Genomic DNA, 20,683 nt, shown 5'->3' on the forward strand with positions numbered 1-20,683 from the left:
ACATAGATCCAACAAAGGAGACAAGGTATGGTTGTGGAACCCGATTCAACGAAAAGGACTGAGTCCTAAATTACAGTCACCTTCGGATGGTCCATATACAGTACTGAACACGAATGACGCCGTGGTTCGGATCCGTGAGTCTTCGAACTCTTACGACAGGTTAGCTCATTACTATGGCCATAGTACGTAATGTAAATAATTGTAAATAGTATCAGACCATGGTCCTTTTTGTTTTTAAATGTGTATTTGATTTGATTTGTATTTAGTATTTGATTTGCATTTAGTATTTTATTTGTATTTAGTATTTGTTTTGTATTTAGTATTTGATAGCATTTGATTTGTTTAAGTTAGTTATTGCATTTATTGTTTATGTTGTTTGATATTGTAATGTAATGTTTATGCCTCAGTTGCAATTATGCCACAGTTGTAAGTTTAGCTTCCTGTCCAGGGATTGTACTGCCCGGGACGTGCAGTCCTTGGGAAGGGGGCAGTGTTACGAATTTGGTATTTAAAAAGCTAATGTTAGTTCAATTATAAATTAAATGGTTTTATTTCTCGAGCAGTGCAGCGCGTGACGAATATTAAAAGAAAGCTAAGCCGGAAAATTGAACATACAAGAGCGCGTGCATTAAATAAATAAATATCTCTTTTTGATTTCGAGAAAGTACTGGAAAATTCTAGCGCGTGATTTTAAAATCTTATAAAAGGAGGAAAACATCTCAGTTTGTAGTAGTTGCTTAGTTTGTTGTTGTTTAGAAAACTACTGTTGTTGATTGTAGCGAATTCGCGGATTAGCGTTCTTTAGCTGTTTTGAATTACGTTCTATTGACATTTGAGTAGTTAAAAGAAAACTACTGTGAGATATTGTAATACTGCATGATAATTTGAGAAAATTTAAGCATTTTTGTTGTGATAATAATAAATTTTTGTTCATTTTTCATCGGACTTGTGCATTCATTTCATAACGAACCCGTACGCACGCAACAATATTTATATATATATCCACTCTATTACCAGGCTCAGTGATCTCAGTTTCTTTACTCTTAGATGTTTGTAAATTGTACATTTTTTGCCTTAAAAATGATTGAATTATGTTGTTTTTATGCCTTTAGTAAATCTGTGTGCAATATTTTTAGAATTATCAGCAGTTTTAAAGTTGTTTAATTGCCGCTAAGCCTGTTTTTAATGGCGACCATTGATGTTTACATTTGAAACAGGAGACTAGTGGATTTGTTGCCAATCTAGAGAAACTTAGCTTCGCAACAACAAAAATAACGCCTTCATTTATTATTGCCAGTTAAATCATGCTTAATTCTTTCTGGAATTTTTTCGAGGAAATAAGCGTTTGAGATTTACATCGTAATTTTTAATATAGATATTTTGAGTTTTTATGCAATTTTGCCTTCTCGCGAAGTGAGAACTGAATTAATTAAATGAGAAATACTCAATCGTCTGTGAAAAACTGTTTCTTTTTTGCTTTGTTTGCTTAATTTCTTTTATACATAGTTCTAGCTTTATTATAGTATTTGAATAGAACATGTGGCAACGATTAGATAATTGTTTAAATGATATACATTTTGTGCATTCTGAGTTATAATATGAACGAAATATAATACTGTTAATTAAACCTAGCGCCAGAGTGTCGCTATGGTAAACAAAGTTAATTTTAAAGAATGCATTTATTCTGTTGTGGTTTATGCGCTGTCGGCGAAGTAGGTTTAATTCAATCTAATAAGTTTAAATAAAATGCAAGAAAAAATGCGTATAATTTAATATTCCGTACAAGGAAGTCATGTGGTGTACACATCAGATTTTTTATTTCGGGCGCCAGTGTAGAGACATTAAGTTCTTTCGAAACAGGAGAGATGAAAAATGATCAACGCCCTTCGTCGGGAATGGAACCACGGACCTTTGGAATACACGCCCGGTGTGTTGACCATTACACTACGAAGGCATGCTAAGAAGGCGGGAGAAATACCTTATAAACTGAGTCAAATAATGCGAAAATAATGTATTTTAATTTTGCCATTATCGGTCAAGATGTAGAGACTGAGGGAATAATATAAAAATGTTTTAGGAAGACTACGGAATTTTGTTAAAGGTGCTCGAAATCCAACCTATCTTACTCACTAATTCTACTAGAACACATTATGCTGAAAAAATATTACACTGTATTATCACTTCAGAATTATTTTAAGTAAAGTTTGAATTAAAAAAAAAAAGTAAGGTACTTGAGCAATCAGCAGTTATTTATTCATTTAATTTAATAATGCGTTATTTATATACTTATTTAATTCTCTCAGTTAAGACCAATTAGATTAATACTTGAAATTTGTGCATTATTTGCTTTTTCATAATATATTTATAATTAACTTTGCTTATTAATTTGTAATTATAAAAGAAAGTGATCATCTAATGTAAAAATACACCGACTACCAATAAGTATTTGGACACCTGTGATAGAAAAGAAAAACTAACTTTATTCAAAATCAGTAGTTGGTAGAGCATCTACGAGAAGTAATTACAGCGTGAACCCTCCGGGGTATACTGTCCACAAGTCTTTATATGACAGCTAGTGGTATTTTCTTCCACTCGGTTTGGAGAAGACATAGAAGTTCCTTCACCGATTTTGCACGGGTAGTGCACCCCTGAAGTCGGCGATGCAACTTGTCCCAGAGGTTCACGATAGGGTTCAGGTCTGGACTCTGGGCAGGCCAGTCCATTCGATGAACTCCATTGACACCATACCAAGCCTTGGTTAACGTCGAAACATGACAACTGGCATTGTCGTTCTGAAAGTAACAGGGGTCCAACCCGTAAAACTGCCACAACGTAGGAAGCACATTGTCATCCAAAATAGTGCAGTAGGCATCGGAGTTGAACTTACCATGAATGGGGACCAAGGGTCCATACCAGGAGAAACACCCCCAGACCATAATTCCACCTTCGCCGAACTTGACTGTTGGCACAATGCAATCTGGCAGGAGACGTTCTCTAGGTAGATGCCAGACCCAGACCCAGCCATCCGAACGGTAAAGGGTGAACCTTGATTCGTCACTCCAAAGAACCCGTTTCCACTGATCTACGGTCCAATTTCGATGTGCTTTGCACCACATTAACCGAGCAGCGCGGTTGGACTTTGTGATCAAAGGCTTATGGGCAGCAGCACGACCATGAAAACCACAAGCAGATGTGCTTCCTTACGGATGGTATTCATTGAAACAATACTTCCGGATGCCTGTTGAAACTCCTTGCGGATGTGGGCCATCGGTTGGGTGCGGTTCTTCCGAATTTCTCTGGACAGCACTCGTCGGTCTCTATCTCCCAGTTTCGTTGATCTGCCGACTCGGGGCACGTTCATACAATCACCGCTCACCTTCCACTTCTTAATCACATAGGCCACTGTCGATTTTGGGTACTTCAGATCGCTAGATATGTCCCTTAAGGATCGGCTACATTTGTGATACCCGATAATTATACCTTTCTCGAAATCAGAGAGCTCTGAACTGCGAGGCATCTTGCATGCGACTAAAGCCGATGCTGTTTCCTACACGATATATACCAGTGGAGTCCGTGACGTACCTTAGGACCGCAGATATTGTCATTTGCATAGGTGTCCAAATACTTATTGGTAGTCAGTGTATAAGAGGGAATTGAGAAATGACCAACGGCTTTGATAGTTCCAAGTCATAACTATTCATCTCTAGACTAGAATCTATTTCTTATGCAAACAATAAGATCTATCTTATCGCTCACGTTAGTTAGAAAATAAATTAATTTACCGCCATCCATGAATTTAAAATTTTAAATAATCAAAAGTATGCGCTACATTAGCTTTGAAAACGCAGAACGTATTCATAAAATTGTAGAGTAATTAGGCTTTTCGATGTAAGAAACTGTCCTTCCGATTACACCACGAAGGCACGCGGAAAGTAGGGAGAAAATGCATTATACATTTCCCCTGGATCAGGGGACCCTAATCGCCAAATTCTGGTGGTGAGGGATTATGTTACACCACCTTTTTTAGTTCGGAATCCACTTTTAGAATCATTAGCTTTTTCAATGCAGGAAACTGAAGAAATCCCCAATGCCTTTCCCGGGATTCGATCTCCGGTTCTCTCGATTATGAGTCAGATGTACTTCCAGTTACACCACGAAGGAACGGGGAAAAGAGGGAGAAAACAACTTATACAGTTAGAAAATATTACATTTATAAGTTTTAGGCTAAAGGAAATAAGTAGTTTATTATGATTCAGTAAGAGTTATGGGAGGGGGAATCTTTAAGACAAAAATTGCCTTTCATACTTACTCTGAATTCCTCTGCAAAGCATTTACAGATTGATTTTCCGGAAATATAAATAAATAGCTTGAATATTAGTGTTACACGACATAATATTTTCTTTAACATACCTGGAAATGCCCTTATTATATTTTTCATAAAGAAGTTATGAACATCAAAAGAAAATTAATCTTGGTAAAATAAAGTTTTCTTGATAGTTAAATTTTAAAAGAAACTTCTAAAATAAATTTAAACACAGCAAATCGTAACCAAAGAATCAACTAAAAGTTTTATTTTGAGTATACAAAATAATGACATACGTTTTCCTTGTGAAAGAACGCTGTGAAATCACTGTACGTAATCTCTGTACATATTTCTGTACCCACCTATATTTAGATGTAGATAGAAAGGAAAAGGAAGAAAAAAAAATGGAATGGAATGAGTAAGTTCAGCCAGCTTCATGCTCAAAATAAAATTGACGGGGCCGTGGAATTTTTTTTTTTTTTTTTTTTTTTTTTTTTTTTTTTTTGATATGGAACGTGTAAATTTATTATAAGCTGTTAACATTTAAGGTTCAATGAATTTAATTTTAATTAGCAGTCTCTTCGAGTATTCATTCCAGTGACTTAATTTTAATTAATTAAAATTTTTTTTTTACCTTTTTGGAGAAATGCAAAGGTGGAGATTACTTTAGATTTTGTATATTTTCAAATTAAAGTAGAAAAGTTTAAACTTAATTTTGAAACTGATGTTCTTATCGCCTAATTAAATAACACGATGTCTATTTAATGTTACCCTTCTATTTTAAAACCGTGTAGAATAAAAATATATACTTAAACTACTTTTGAAATAACAGTTTATTACTAATTATTGTTATTTATTATTAACTCGTAATGTCAATTATTTGTAATCATAAAGAGAGATTACTTTGTTTATTTATTTAGAGAAATTATTAGTGAAAATAATATGTTAATTAATAAATTAGAAAATTTGGCATAATAAAGTATTCAACAGAAAAAAATATTTTGTGTTCGAAAATGATATTACGTGAATTGTAAATATACAACATAATTAAATAGTTCATTTTTAATTAGCTGAAGAATTTAAGCTGATACGACATACAAACTCACCATTTAACCAAATCAGCGCCAGAATAGGCACATAGAGGAAATAGTTCCTGATATCCATAGGAATTTCAGGGTCTTTTTAGCGGAAACTCCTCCACTGTTATCAAGACGCCGACTGTCGACGATTGGCACAAACACAGTTTCCGCTGTTCTTCAGCTCGAATATAAAATTTCATTCTCTCCAAAGAATTACATTTCATTTTGTGGCAGATGGAAAATTTAACCGATATCTACCAATCATAGGAAAATAAAAATAGAAGTGCTCCTTGTAAGTTGTTTTTATTTATTTAGGTAATCGAAGATCTCGCGAAACTATGCTCGACATTGTCATAAAGCAAATTAGCATTCTGCGTCTAACGAAGTTCGATTTATGTGTTTCCTGCTTCACCTTTTCTTTCGAATGATATGAAACTTGATATTTGCATTACTATTTTTCTAGCAATTTATTACAATTGTTTCTATTATTTATGTAAGCGTATTTTCGACATGCCAGCTTTTAAATGCTTTTTTTTAATCATCATACAAAGAAATTTACAGTTCAGGTACCCTGCAGCTGGACTGCTATGTAGTAATTAATTTAAATCCTATGAAATTCATATAATTTAAAAAAAAGGCATTTCAAAATATAATTAATTATTGTTTTCCCAATGGCAGGCACTAGCCATTTATAAGCGTTAACCACTTCTAAGCCTGGAAACGGTGGTCACTTTATATTACGGAGGTACCTAATAGGAGGAGGTATCTAATAGGAGGTATCTAATTACCTCTTGTGAACGGACAGACAATTTACATCCATGCCTTCTCCGGGAGTCAAGACCGTTTCCTCTGGTACGGCTGTCAAAGTCACCGACCGCTTTTCCCTCTGAGCGGCATACAATTAAATCTATACAGGCATTTTTCTTCTATAATATTTTAAATTTTCATTGTAGTTTAATAGTTGGCAAAATTCAGTATCAATATGATGTTCATTTAGATAAAAATAATCTGATGTGTACACCACATGACTTCCTTGTACGGAATATTAAATTATACGCATTTTTTCTTGCATTTCATTTAAACTTATTAGATTGAATTAAACCTACTTCGCCGACACCGCATAAACCACAATAGAATAAATGCATTCTTTAAAATTCACTTTGTTTACCATAGCGACACTCTGGCGCTAGGTTCACTTAACAGTATTATACTTCGTTCATATTATAACTCAGAAAGCACAAAATTTATATCATTTAAAGAATTATCTAATCGTTGCCGCATGTTCTATTCAAATACTATAACAAAGCTAGAACGAATTATAAAAGAAATTAAGCAAACAAAACAAAAAAGAAATAGTTTTTCACAGACGATTGAGTATTTCTCATTCAATTAATTCAGTTTTCACTTCGCGACAAGGCAAAAATACGTAAAAACTCAAAATATCTGTATTAAAAATTACGAAGTAAATCTTAAACGCTTATTTCCTCGAAAAAATTGCAGAAAGGATTAATCATGATTTAAATAATAAATGAAGGCGTTATCTTTGCTGTTGCGAAGCTAAGTTTCTCTAGATTGGCAACAAATCCGCTATCCTACTGTTTCAAATGTAAACAAGAGCAGTGCCGCCATAAAAAACATTATTAGGCTTAGCAGCACTTAAACAATTTTTAAATTGTTGACGACAATTGTTCGCGACAAGACAAAAATACATAAAAACTCAAACTATCTGTATTAAAAATTACGAAGTAAATCTTAAATACTTATTTCCTCGAAAAAATTCCAGAAAGGATTAAGCATGATTTAATTCGCAATAATAAATGAAGGCGTTATTTTTGTGTTGCGTAGCTTAGTGTCTCTAGATTGGCAACAAATCTACAATTCTGCTGTTTCAAATGTAAACAAATATGTCCGCCATGTTATTTAAAACTTAACCGCACTTAAACAGCTTTTCAGTTGTTCATAATTGTACAATTATTGCTTCCAGAATTACGAAAGGCATAAAAACTTTAACCGGAAGATAAAAACAACATAATTCAATCATTTTTAAAGCAAAAAATGTACAATTTACAAACATATAAGAGTAAAGAAACTGAGATCACTGAGCCGGGTACAGAGTGGATATATTTATAAATATATTTATATACGTTTGGCGCGGCCGATTGAAACCAAAATACGAGGTGCACATCTACATGTTATAGTAATCATATATACAAAATTTCAACGTTCTGAGGCTACTCGTTTTTGAGTTATGCAAGATACGTATGTAGTTACATACGTTCGTACAGACGCCACGAAAAATTCTTTTCAGAATTCATTTTAAAGCTGTTTTATAATTTTTTTGGTGGAAAAGAGTGTTTTATTCTGTCCTTACGTACATATATCACGGAAATACATCGTTAAATTGCATTTGAAAGAGGTCAAAATGGGATATTTTCGTTGAAATATGCTGCCTGAAACTTTTCGCGATTATAATACTTCCTTTTTACTTCGTATAAGGCTAATAATAAAAAGGCTAAATACTGTCATTCGTTTACTATTTAATACACTTTTTTTAGAAAAAAATAAATGGGCGGAAAAAAGTATATTGAACACTACCGAAGAATGTTTTTTGTTGAAAATTAGATCAGCTAATGCGTGTGATTTGTAGTTTAAAGTTTCAAAAAGCATTCAGAATGAAAATTTGAAATAGATTTTTATATAACTGAATTTGTGTGAATAAAATTTTAAACATGAATTATAGAGTTAGCTAGTATATAAATTATATGTGTGTTACAGTTACTTCAAATACAGCGCATATATTTTTCGAAGACTTAATATTAATACCTTAAGACTGGTGTAGTCATTTTAGTCTACATAATATGATTACTGTTACGGAATATTTACTGAAAAACTCAGTTTCAACTATGTTTTCTGTGTTTTGCTATTCGTTATTTCGATACAGACACAGCAGAAAACTGAAATATTGTTTTTTCTCCTATATTTCTGTTTAACTAATATCACAATCTACTATAATCTAATTCACAATCTATTCTATAATTCACTCGTACTCTAGCTTCTTTCCACCACGGAAACCACGGAGCACATAATGCCACGGTGCTACGGACCACAGCATAGGTCCATCTAACAAGTGCAGCACCGCAGTGGAACAGCTAAGTTGGGAAATGTAAATGACGCGTATAAAACCTATAGAATGTTCTCATATCGAATTCATAAATAACATAGGTACACATTTTGAGCACCATAATCACTTAATAAATAACAATTTAGCTGGAAAAGTGATCCAGTTGTTCATTGCACATCTTTTCAAATCATGTAATCTAACCAGACAGGATCACCTTCATTAAGATTCGCTAAACTTGACCACTTATTAGAGATTCTAATTTTTTACTAGCCGAAGTATCGATCACATTCGAGTTTCCAGACTTCATCTTCCATAAAGTGAAACTGTAAGTTAATTGTACAATGTTCGTTAATTGTACCTTAATCGCAGTGGCGTAAATAAGGGTATGCAAGGAATGCAGACGCATAGGGGCCCGAAGGCTTAGGGGGCCCATGAATGTCCTGCTGAACCACATTTACATATTTAAACTTAGAACACGTATAAAAATCACGTATTCCAGTAATTTAGTGTACCAAAAAGTTTTCTTAAAAGAAAGGGGGAAAACTTTACCATACTTATTTTCTACAAAAAATTTTGTATGTTCAAATACAGTGGATTGACAAAAATATGGAAACACCTTGTGAAATGCATGTTTGAAAAGAAAGATTGATTTTAATGAAATATGTAGGTGGCGCTGGCGTATTTGACTACTGACGCCACCTATACAACTTCGTAAATGTGCTAAAGAGTTCAGATGTTGTCGGAGTACTGTTATGTGAGGTTGCCATTGCATTATGTCAGAGTTAACAGACTTCGAACGTGGGCAAATTGTTGGAGCACGTATGGTAGGTGCTTCCGTAAGCAAGGTAGCCGAGGTGTTTAGTGTTTCAAGAGGTACTGTATCGAAGATTTATTCCGCATATTTGAAAAGCGGAAAAACATCATCTGCTAAATCACAGCGCGGACGAAAGTGTGTCCTGAGTGATCGTGACAGACGATCATTAAGGGCAATTGTGACGAAAAATAAGAAGACTACAGCTGCAAAATTTACTGTTGAAATGAATGTTGTGTTACCGAACCCTGTGAGTACCAAAACAATTAGAAGGGAGCTTCTTAAACAGGGAATTGCTGGCAGTGCTGCAATTGAGAAGCTACTCATCGGTGATGCTAATGCCCGTAACAGGAAAAGGTGGTGTTTAGGTCATAAAGCCTGGACTATAGAGCAGTGGAAGCGAATAATATGGTCTGACGAGTCTTCTTTCACATTGTTTCCCACTTCTGGCCGAGTTTACGTCTGGAGAACGCCATCTCAAGCCTATAATACAGACTGCTTGTTGCCAAGAGTGAAACATGGCGGGGCTTCTGTTATGGTTTGGGCAGCCATATCGTGGTTCTCTGCTAGCCCTATGATAACTGTGTCAGGGCACATGACTGCCAAGACCTATGTGAACATTTTGGCCGATCATCCCATGGTACAAACTTTGTTCCTCGATGGTGATGGTGTCTTCCAAGACGACAAAGCCCCTGTTCACACAGCTCACATTGTCCAGGACTGGTTCTCTGAGCACGAGGATGAGTTGTCCCATCTTCCCTGGACACCACAGTCACCAGACCTGAATATTATCGAACCTTTGTGGTCTACATTGGAACGGAAAGTGCGTTCTCGTTATCCACCGCCAACATCGTTATCTGAACTTACCACCGTTTTGCAGAAGAATGGTATAATATTCCCTTGGCAAACATACAGGAACTGTATTTATCCATTCTGAGAAGACTGCAAGCTATTTTGGATGCCAACGGGTTTCCTACACCATATTAAGCAAAGAAACATGTTTTTTTAAAGGTATTTCCATATTTTTGTCCAACCCCTGTAGTTTTCTTTATGAAATTTATGATAAATATGTTTTTTATATTTAACAAATGTATCATTTACGTTATAAAAGTTCTTATTTATGACTTGTATATTATTGCATAAGTCATGTTCATAAGATCAGCTCATCACAGAGCGCTATATATTAGTGTAATTTCTTTTTTGTACATTTACCTATCATGTTGTCTGTCAGTTTATAACATAACCAGTTATTTACTAGCTTGCTAAATTAAGCGAAAAAAACTTGGATTGGCACATATTTTATATAGAAACTCGAAATATACTTGCATGTAAAACCTACTGGATTTTATTTAAAAATCTCCGCAAATTTAGATTCCCCCCTCTTTTTTAAGCACAGTAAATTTATTGGGGGTGGGGGCAGGAAAATGTTTTGCACAGGGGCCCAAAAGTTCTAGCTATGCCACTGCTTAATCGTTTCAAAACGTTTATGATCCTCAAATAAAATAAACGTCATTTCAGTGAAAATACTAGATTATTTGGCGAAACCACGTAAAGCAAACGCTGTGCCCAACTGGAAACCAAACTGAAACAAAGAAGGGAGTAAAAAAGGCTTTTATTTAAAACTAAGAAGAACAGAATACACACTTGGTGTTTACAACTCAGCCAACTGCTTGTGGCGAGATAACTTAAAATAAGAGTAAAATTTAATTTGAATAAGCTAGTAGGCAAAGACTGCACAGATCACGCAAAGCTGGCTCAAAACTTAACCGGTGTGGATATTCAACTACCCGCAGTTATAAAGCAAGATCGAAGAGTACAAATATAATCTTATCTAGCAGCTTAGTAGCGCGGCCTGGAGAGCCAGAACACGCCCTGTCTTACGATTCGAAAACCTCATCTTCAATACACGCAAACTAATTTGCATTCTCTTGGGAAAACGGAAGGAAGAAGTGCCGATAAAGATCTAAAACATAAAATAACTTAATTAACGTGGAGAAACCTTACAGGTGATTAGCCCTGTAATTGATCAGATCTTTCGAGATAGTGTGCTTCTGCATGATTCAAAAACCTCATCTTAAATACACGCAAACTAATTTGAGTGTGTGTAGGTTAGGTTAGGTTATTCAATTACGGCAAAGCCTCGAGGGCTATCTGCCTAAGGGGAGGGATGCCTTCGTGGAGGACTTTCTAAGGGAAACTGACTCGTATACACGTTACACATGGGGAAAGCCACGAAAACGTCCATGCTGCCAGCCCGTTCGCGGGATTCGAACCTCAGACCGAACTACCAGTGTTCAGCGACTTTACCGCTCGGCCGCTGGTGGGCGCAAACTAATTTGTATTCTCTTGAAAAAAGAAACGTAAGGAAGAAGTGACAATAAAGATCCAAAACATAAAATAACTGTTAATTAACGTGTAGAAACCTTACAGGTGATTAGGACTGTAATTGATCAGATCTTTCGAGATAGTGTACTTATGCATATTGTAATTATTGAAGTTCATTTTCATGAAAAATAAATGCATTGTTGTTATTCACTTTCAGATATATATTTTATAAAGTTTCTCTTCAGGAGGAAAAAAAAAAGGCAGCTGTAAAGAAACATTTTCAGAAAACAAAGGAAGGAGAAAAAATATAAGTTCATATAAATAAGTTTAAAAAACCTTAACTGGGGAAGTTACAACATGTTTAGCAATATTGTTTTTTGTTATAATAAAGTTTAGACAGTCAAGAGTTTCGTTGAAATCTTTTCTTCCTTTTCAATAAATTAAGAGTTGGTAATTAATCAAATATGTAGATCCCTGTTTACTTTGGTAAGTTCTAGGTGTTTTTAATTTTTCTAGGTCGTCAGTCTCAGTTTTGCTCTTCTTTTACATGTTAAGCAAAACTCAGTCTAGTAGTTTCTCAATGAATTTCATTCACAAAGAACACTATGTAAGAAATTTTATGTCGAAATGTATTTTAATCGCCAAAGAGGGCGTAAATCTTTCATGATGTATACCTCTCGTTCTTGGATCTGGCAGTGCCAGTTGAATGCGTGTTAGAATTGAATAAACTTGGAAGTTTAAAAACTTGATTTGTAATGTTCTTTTACCTTGGTGATTTGTGTAATTTGAATTAGTGTTTCTTGAATCAGGATAACTTGAAATCTTGACTGTTATTATAATATTTTATAAACTATGAATGTTAAAAGGATAACAACGTATTCACAGCTTTTTTAGTTATTTCCTTAGTTTACAGTTGCGGTGGGGAGTTTATTGACTTGGTGCTTATGATTGCATCGGCGCTACCTGAGGTTGAAAGGGGGAAAGCATGATTTTTGCAATTATTATTGGAAGAGTAACTGGTTAAAATTGTTGACATTTATTTTGGATTTAATTTTGAAATTCTTTAATCAGATTTTATTTGCACCGCAGTAAAATAAAAGCATTTTGTTGTCGACACACTCACAAAAATTATAATTTACCATTGACAGGGGACTTATTTTAAAATTATAATAACCACTGATATACTGAAAATATACGATAAAAATAAATGAACTTTACTATACAATTCAAGTCGTTTTTATGATTTTAAATGATAAAAATTATCTGCTCTTTTGAAACTGAAAATAATTTCCGGTCATCGTGTTTAATGTTTCGAGTTCGGTATTTTGTACGCTGAGTAATAATCCTAGTAATTTTAAAATTCAATATATAAATAAGGTAGGATTCGAACTGCGCGAAATTTAATTGAAGACCCCCCCTTTTATCTAATCCACGAATTGCGGCAATTTCCTGTCCAACCTGAATTCCCAAGAAAATGGGTGCTACAAAAAGTCATTTACCGCCATTAACGGGGCATTTTATTGAAACTACAAGCCTCTACTTTCGTTTATCAGATATTGTAAAAATTGAGGACACAAAAATATTAATTTAAAATCTGGCGTGTGCTAAAGTAAAAATGAATTTCTTTTACACTCATTTTAAAGTTTTATGATGCTTAAAAGAATAATGAGCCAGATCTTTTTTATTCTCTATAAAAATTACAAATTATCCAAGTTGTAGATATTAGCTGCTGATATATATGTAATAATAAAATTCCATAGTCAAGAATACACTTAACATTCTAACTGTATGTTCTTTTTCATTTTTAATGGTGACGTTCTCTTATTTGAAAGTACGTGGAATTAAATTCACAGCCCCGTAGTCAAGTTGTTTTTCCCGCCTTTTCTACACGTACAGTTATAGAATGTTCTGGAGATATTTAAAGCGAACTGGATTAGCTGACGTCATTTCTTGGAAGCTCCGCCTTTCCAGAGTCTGTAAAAGGAATCGCAAAAGAATATCGGGGGCTTTTTCTTAAATGTCACGATGCAGTAAACTTCATACAAATGGTTATTAGTAATTCTTTTTTATTTACTCCGGAGATCAGATTTTTGTAATTGCTATTTCCCCTGAAACATAATAAATGGATCCTGTTTTTTAAACTTATCGTTTGATAATTTAAGCTACGACTACATCTATGATTCTTCAACAATCTATTTATTCTGGACAAAAGTTGGTACATCATATATATATATATATCAGTTTTTAATAATAAAATTGATAGATTAATGACATTCATAAAACTGATACATAATCAACCTATCTAATATCGGATTTGTAGCGTACCTTAAACAAGTTTTCTTGTCTAGATAAATATTAACAAAACTTCTTAGATATTAGAATGGTTTTAACTTTCAAATTTACCATTTTAGGTAAACAGTTCTAATTTAATTAAAAAAATTCTCTTTATTAAATCTAAAAATTGGATTTATTAAGTGGTTTTAAATCACAGTTATATTATTGCAATATATGTCTTATCAAGCTTTCCATTTTCAATCACTGAAGTTATTTTAAAAATATTTAACTAAAATTCTATATTTTAATATTAGAACTTTTAAATATTTATTTTGGTTTCCAGTTACTCTACCTGATGTACTTTGGCATACATTTAGTTAATAAATTGATAATTATGAGCATCTGCAGAATTTTCATAATTAACAGAAAAAATTCAAACTCCCTTATATTCATACCTTGGGATTTTCAGTTCCCTTTTAATCCATTCGTTTTTCACATACTGTCACATTATATTCAAATTTTCATGTAAGTAGAATTTATATATTTTTATTGTATTTATGCCAATTTATATTTAAATGATAATTTTTATAAATTCTTGCATCATAACTCTAGTTAACAGAAGATGTTTCTAACACCTTGGTAAAGATTAATCTTCAGCATGCAGCCTATTTTCCAATCTAGTTTTAGGCTGAATTATTTGTAAAATTAATTATTTGAAATTATTTGTAAAGAAAGATGGTTCCTAAATTACGCTAATAATATTTCTAACTATAATTTATAATACAACGAGTTCATGTGATTTATAATATAATTCATTTATAATTTTTTCAGCCAGAATTGAAATTAACAGCAGATATTGATAATGCTATACATTTAGACTACAATGATTTACATTATCATTGCCTTCTTCGTTGATACTTTTATGCTACATTTCTATTACTTCATAATGGCATACAGATAAGTTTAAATCAATCACCAAACATGTGAGCCTAGAATTCAGCCCACTTTTGTTCTTACATGTTAACTGTGTATCTTCTGTTTTCTTTAATATGTTGTTCAGCCTAATTTAAAAAAATCTTACGATCAAGTGGAAAGGTCACTAAACATTGGTAGTTCGACCCAAGTTTCTAATCCCGGAGATACCCCAGCTCTTTCTTATAGTGTACATATTTACTGTTCGAAAATGTATTGTGAACATTTCAGTTCATGAAGTAAAAATAGTTTTAAAATTTATTCTTTAAAAATACTGAAAAATTTTTCACCTTTACCTTAGCATATCTTTTTACAAATAAGAAAAAATAAGCAAAGAAATTAACTCTTTCTGTGATTGATATCTCACTTCAAATTATATGTAACTTTTTCCAACAGCATAGAGTTTATATGGATATCAATAAATTATGGATTATTTCTCTAAATTTCTTAACATATTTATTCCAGAATTTTCATTCACACTGTAACGTTTAACTTTACGAGTTTTCTATAATCATTCAGTTTCTCTAGCTATGACACTATGCATACCTTCTGAAAAGTAGTCATATTTTCAACCATTTAACTCCTGTTGATTATCAGTACATTATTCACTTGTTTCAAAAGTGAAACTTTTATTTTATGCACAAATCTACGTAAAATAGCAATAAAACTTCTGTTATGTGGAGCTCCTAATCGATTGCTTGTTTTAGGCTGATTGAAATTAAGCTTAAAGTTGCTGTTAATTAGCATGTTATTAATTTAATTATACGTTTCTAATTAATTATATGTTCAGATATTTCCAAGTAGATTACACTAACTTTTGCATCCCAATTTTTAATTTTTGGTTAAAAACAATAAGATGTTATTTATTGAGAGGCCTGATTGATTATATTAATTTGCAGTACTGTTTACCTAATTCTTTTATTCTAGATAAATTTTAGAAAAATCTTCTTAGCATAATAATTTAAATTTATTTAAAATTTATACGTCAGTATTCCAAACTCATAGTAATGTTGTTATAATAGATTTCATGCTAAGTTTTTTTAAAAAATTTAACTATTAATTTCTGCAAACACTTACATGATTACTTTAATTAACAAAAATATTTCTAGCATACTTTAACACATTTTGATATGGAATAATCTTTTGCACGCCAATTTAATTAAATTTTCCGTAATTTATAAAAAATATAATTGGTATGCTTTATAATTATATAATTTATGATATTATTATAATATTCTTTGCTCTAATGTAATTAATGAAAGATGTTTGTAATGCTAATATGTATATGTTTACTAATACCTTTTATTTTCATTGTTAGCGCTCGCATTTATTATTGTTATTCAAGTAATTAGTCTGCTTGTTAGATATTCTTTACTTGTTCTTGTGATACGTAATACTATTTCTTTATTTTTATTTTCCTCTTGGCTACAATTGGCTTCGAAAAGTAAAATTGTAACCCTGTAGTTCTCCGGCAGGAAACGGGGAAAGAAATTTTGATTCGCGCAGTTGGATTGGATTAGATTATTAAATTATGGCAAAGCACACAAGGGCTATCTGCCTAAAGGCAGAGATGCCTTCATGGAGGACTTTCTAAGGGAAACTGGCTCGTATGTACGTTACACATGGGGAAAACCACGAAAACGCCCATGCAGCCAGCCCGTTCGCGGGTTTCAAACCTCGGACCGAATTACCAGTGTTCAGCGTCTTTACCGCTCGGCCGCTGGTGGGCAATTCGCGTAGTTGGAGCACACCCATAAATAATATACAACTAATTTACTCATTGCAAACCAAAATTAAATCCTTTATCAACGACCATGAAATGTTTGATAAAAATTAAAAGAAGAGGATACTGAGCTGCTCATATTAGCCTTTTGATGTATTTTTGTATCAAAATACTTTAATTTTAGGTGTACCGATTACATGCAACTAAAAGTGAAGCATAAAATCTTTAAGTTTTAACCATTAGGTAGCCCATCGTTTCAGGATGAATATGGATTGCTATTTAGATTAATCAGATATTCCTTTTTTGAATTAAATTCATTTAAATATGCAGTTGCTGATAGATTAGAAGATGAGTAAAGTTTTTTTTGGTGTCCTTTTAGTTGCCTTCATATGTTGAGGAGTAAACACATACAGGCATATATGCAATGAAATAGTAAACAATTTATTGGGAAGAAAAGCGCAAAATGCGTTTAGGGCAAAATTTCGAACTGATAATTTTATTATTAGATTTATTTATGATTTTGATGTAGAAAAATTAATAGTTTTTTTAAAGGAAAGCATTTTATTTTTCGCTTTAATTCTCTGAAAGAAATATTTTGCCATTAGAAGAGAAAACCACGGTCCGTTTTAGAGCTACTCGTTTTAGAACTGAAATGTTACGTATGTTACGTAAGCTAAGATTAAACTGTGACTGGAATTTTATGGAATTTATGTCCGCTATCAGTTTTAACTACCTGATTAGTTTTCAAATAACATAATTCGTCACATTTGAAAGAGCGGCTTGCTTTTTGGATCACCAAACTACACGGTTCAAAATATCGAAAGAAAGAAGTTTGAGTAAACTGATAGTTCTTTGACGCCTTCTCTGGTTTGCGTCCAAAATGGCAATATTCCACCGAAATGCAACTCACAAAAGAACTTTCACCAATTCTTCCTGAAACAAACTCTGTTTTCCCTGACTATTCAGATAGTTAACTTCTATCTTTGTCTTTAGAATTTTTGCCACGTGTGATGTGCTGTTCCAGATTTCGTTTGAAGTCTATATCAAAACAATTAACTATAACTGCAGTACTCTAACCAACAGAAATAGAATATAAGGCTTCTTCATACAAGGCTTATATATAGGAGCTTGTACACGTATGCTGTTCTCACTGTATTCAGTTTTCAAACGCTTTTAATAAATCTGTTATTAAAATAAGTAACACTCTTCAGGCCAATGAAAAAAAACTGGAGGTAACATCTGAGAAAAAATTCTGCGCTTAAAGCAGCTTATGCTTTATCATTCAGATTCATTATTTGTGAGTGCAATGATCACTTTCATAAAAATCTATGTACATACGAATTGGAATCCATTTATTTTAATTTGCTCACGTAAAACGTCGTTCCCCGTTGGTTTAATATCCATTATTTAGAGTAGAATAAAAAAATACACCAAGGATTCCGCACCAGATATGTAATGTATATCATTAAGAACCTCTTTTAACAACGACAATAACGCAGCATTTGTCCTAATTTATATATCAGTCAGATACATTATTAAAAAATAAAATAAATATTATTAAGAAATATATTTATTGATCTTTACTCAGATTGTTAAGGAATTACGCAATGATTGAATTTGAAATTTAAATTAAAAAGCTTACATTATGAATGCTATGACATGAAAAAGTCTTACAAGTTAACGTTTATCCATAGAAATTAATTAAGCATCCTGCTACTATTTAATTATCATCACAAAATACATTTAAAATGTAACTAGAACTTTATTAGTCACCGTTGGTAAGCTTTACAATAAGTAACATGATAACGTTGTAGGATTCTATCCTGTTAATTCAAACGTAAAGCCTCTTAAACCGAACTTAAGACAGAGAACTGATCTATCGCTCGACAAGGCACAGAAGTGAGCTACCATGAAAGTATAATAGAATCTTAAGAAAGTTTCAAATAACCTTTTTATTTAAAACTTAGTAATTGCACAACTTGTACTTACAAATTAAAATTCGCTACTTGCGGGTAGTAGACAACAGAAACCTAAATTACAAATTTAAATGGTACTGGTAGTTCGGTCCGAGGTTCGAATCCCGCGAACGGGCTGGCTGCATGGGCGTTTTCGTGGTTTTCGCCATGTGTAACGTGTATACGAGCCAGTTTCCCTTAGAAAGTCCTCCACGAAAGGCATCCCTCCCCTTAGGCAGATAGCCCTAGTGTGCTTTGCCATCATTAAATACACCACCACACCACCACAAATTTAAATGGATTCACAGCTGGAGACTAGAATATAAATGGCTTAACTTAAACATAGGCTCCAATTTAATTGCTTGATCTAGTAACTTCGGCTAGCAAAACGGCTATTGCCGGAACACTAGCTTAGCCAGGCAAGAGAAAGTACAAATGGCGAGCGTCGCCGCCAAAGTTCTGTGTCTAAAACTTAAAAAAAACTCCCTCTTAAATACACTTATTCATTTGCATCCTGATGGTGAAGGCTAATGAAAAGGAGAAGTGAAAGTATAGATCTAAACTGTAATAAATTGAGTTAATTAACATAAACCGTACAATGTAACCTAAAATGAATTCTTTTAGTACAATATTTATAAATGCAGGTAGAGGCAGATTGCCTTGCTATTAAGATTCAGATTATTTTTGAAAAAAACCTAAATCTCAAACTTACAACATCTAGATCGCATTGGATACCACTAATTACTTAGCTATACATTTCCTTGCTCCTTCACTATTACTGCATATAACGCAGGATAGACTGGAGAAGCATGGTACAGATTTCGTTAAGCACACAGTTACGACGAACATCCTATTTTTACATCAGGAAGTATTGTAATCGCGAAAGATTTCGGGGTATCATATTTTAACAGAACTATCTATTTTGACTGTTTCCGAATCCATTTAGACCAGGGTTTCTTAAACTTTTTTCAGTAGCGACCCTTTTTAATCACGCAGATTTTTTCTCGACCTCCAGGACCCCATAATATTTACAAAAATTTTGTGGGACCCCATAAGTTTTGCGCTAAATGAAACTGTCAATTTTTTCACTTGTACTGTAATATACTATTGCAGTTTTAGGTCATTAACTTTAATTTTTAATTTTAAGACATAGAAAAATGGGAAAATTTTAAATAAGTAACAGACGAAATGACAGCGTCAAGGAAAATGAACGTTTATATTATAAAAATAATGCGTCGAAATGTCTTCGTTTTTTACTTTGTCTGTATTGTCTTATCTTTATCTGTTTTCAGATACATTGTGTAAAAATATTTGGTAATTGTAAAATTATTATAATGAGTTAACTTTCAGCAGTTTTGATATTTCTTTTTGGCGACCCCCTTCTGCAGATCCCGCGACCCCCTTGATGGTCAAGACCCACAGTTTAAAAAACCCTGATTTAAACGATTTTTTTTTTTTTTTTTTTTTTTTTTTTTTTTTTTTTGCGTGACTTTTATACGTACGGACAGCATAAAGAACTCTTTTTTCCGAAACGGATTGTAATATGAAACCGAAATGTATTTTTTCCGTGACCCGTGACCCGTCTGTACGTTCATATGTGTATGTATATATTTCGCATGGCTCAAAAACGGTTAGCCGTAGAAAATTGAAAATTTTTATATGGGACTTCTACAACATCTAGTTATGCACCTCACTGTTTATTCCAGTTGGTAGTACCAAACATATATAAGTATATATTTGTAACGATTTTGATTTTCTCCGTGAATTTAAATACTAATTTTAAAATACAAACATGAATGGCATCCAATTGGGATAAGGGCTAATTATCGTCTGCAGCATTAAAAATATTATTTTCTTTAAAATGTTGTTGAAAAATAAACAATAAATGGAAGGCTATATTTTTACGCTGTCCGAAGAGAAATATTCTTATTCAATTAAAAAAAGATGTGAAAAACATGGTTTTAATTTTCTACACGTAAGATAAGTGACATAATTAATATGAAAGGAAAGAACCGTCAAAGTTTACACCTGACTTGGCAAAAAGCAAAAAATACATACCCAACAAAGGCACATACAGCTTTTATTAAATTTAAGTCGCATCTTATACTTTAAAAGAAAAT

The 20,683-nt window shown here is 33.0% G+C and overlaps 2 protein-coding genes across 2 annotated transcripts in view; one reads left to right on the top strand and one right to left on the bottom strand.

Moving 5' to 3' along the window:
* The window catches only part of LOC118191596 (neuronal acetylcholine receptor subunit alpha-7-like), a 38,178-nt gene extending 32,613 nt beyond the window's left edge, over positions 1-5,565 (bottom strand). Inside the window, exon 1 of the mRNA XM_035362413.2 lies at positions 5,410-5,565. Within this exon, the coding sequence (XP_035218304.1) occupies positions 5,410-5,467 (58 nt within the window). The 5' untranslated portion in view covers positions 5,468-5,565. The remainder of the gene's footprint in view (positions 1-5,409) is intronic.
* The window catches only part of LOC118187467 (FH1/FH2 domain-containing protein 3-like), a 237,732-nt gene that overhangs the window by 51,890 nt on the left and 165,159 nt on the right, over positions 1-20,683 (top strand). The gene's annotated exons all lie outside the window — the stretch shown is intronic.

The sequence above is a fragment of the Stegodyphus dumicola genome, chromosome 4 (genome assembly GCF_044657685.1).
Source record: "Stegodyphus dumicola isolate Sdum_Otavi_A_Nest chromosome 4, ASM4465768v1".
In the NCBI taxonomy this organism is placed as follows: Eukaryota; Metazoa; Arthropoda; class Arachnida; order Araneae; family Eresidae; genus Stegodyphus; species Stegodyphus dumicola.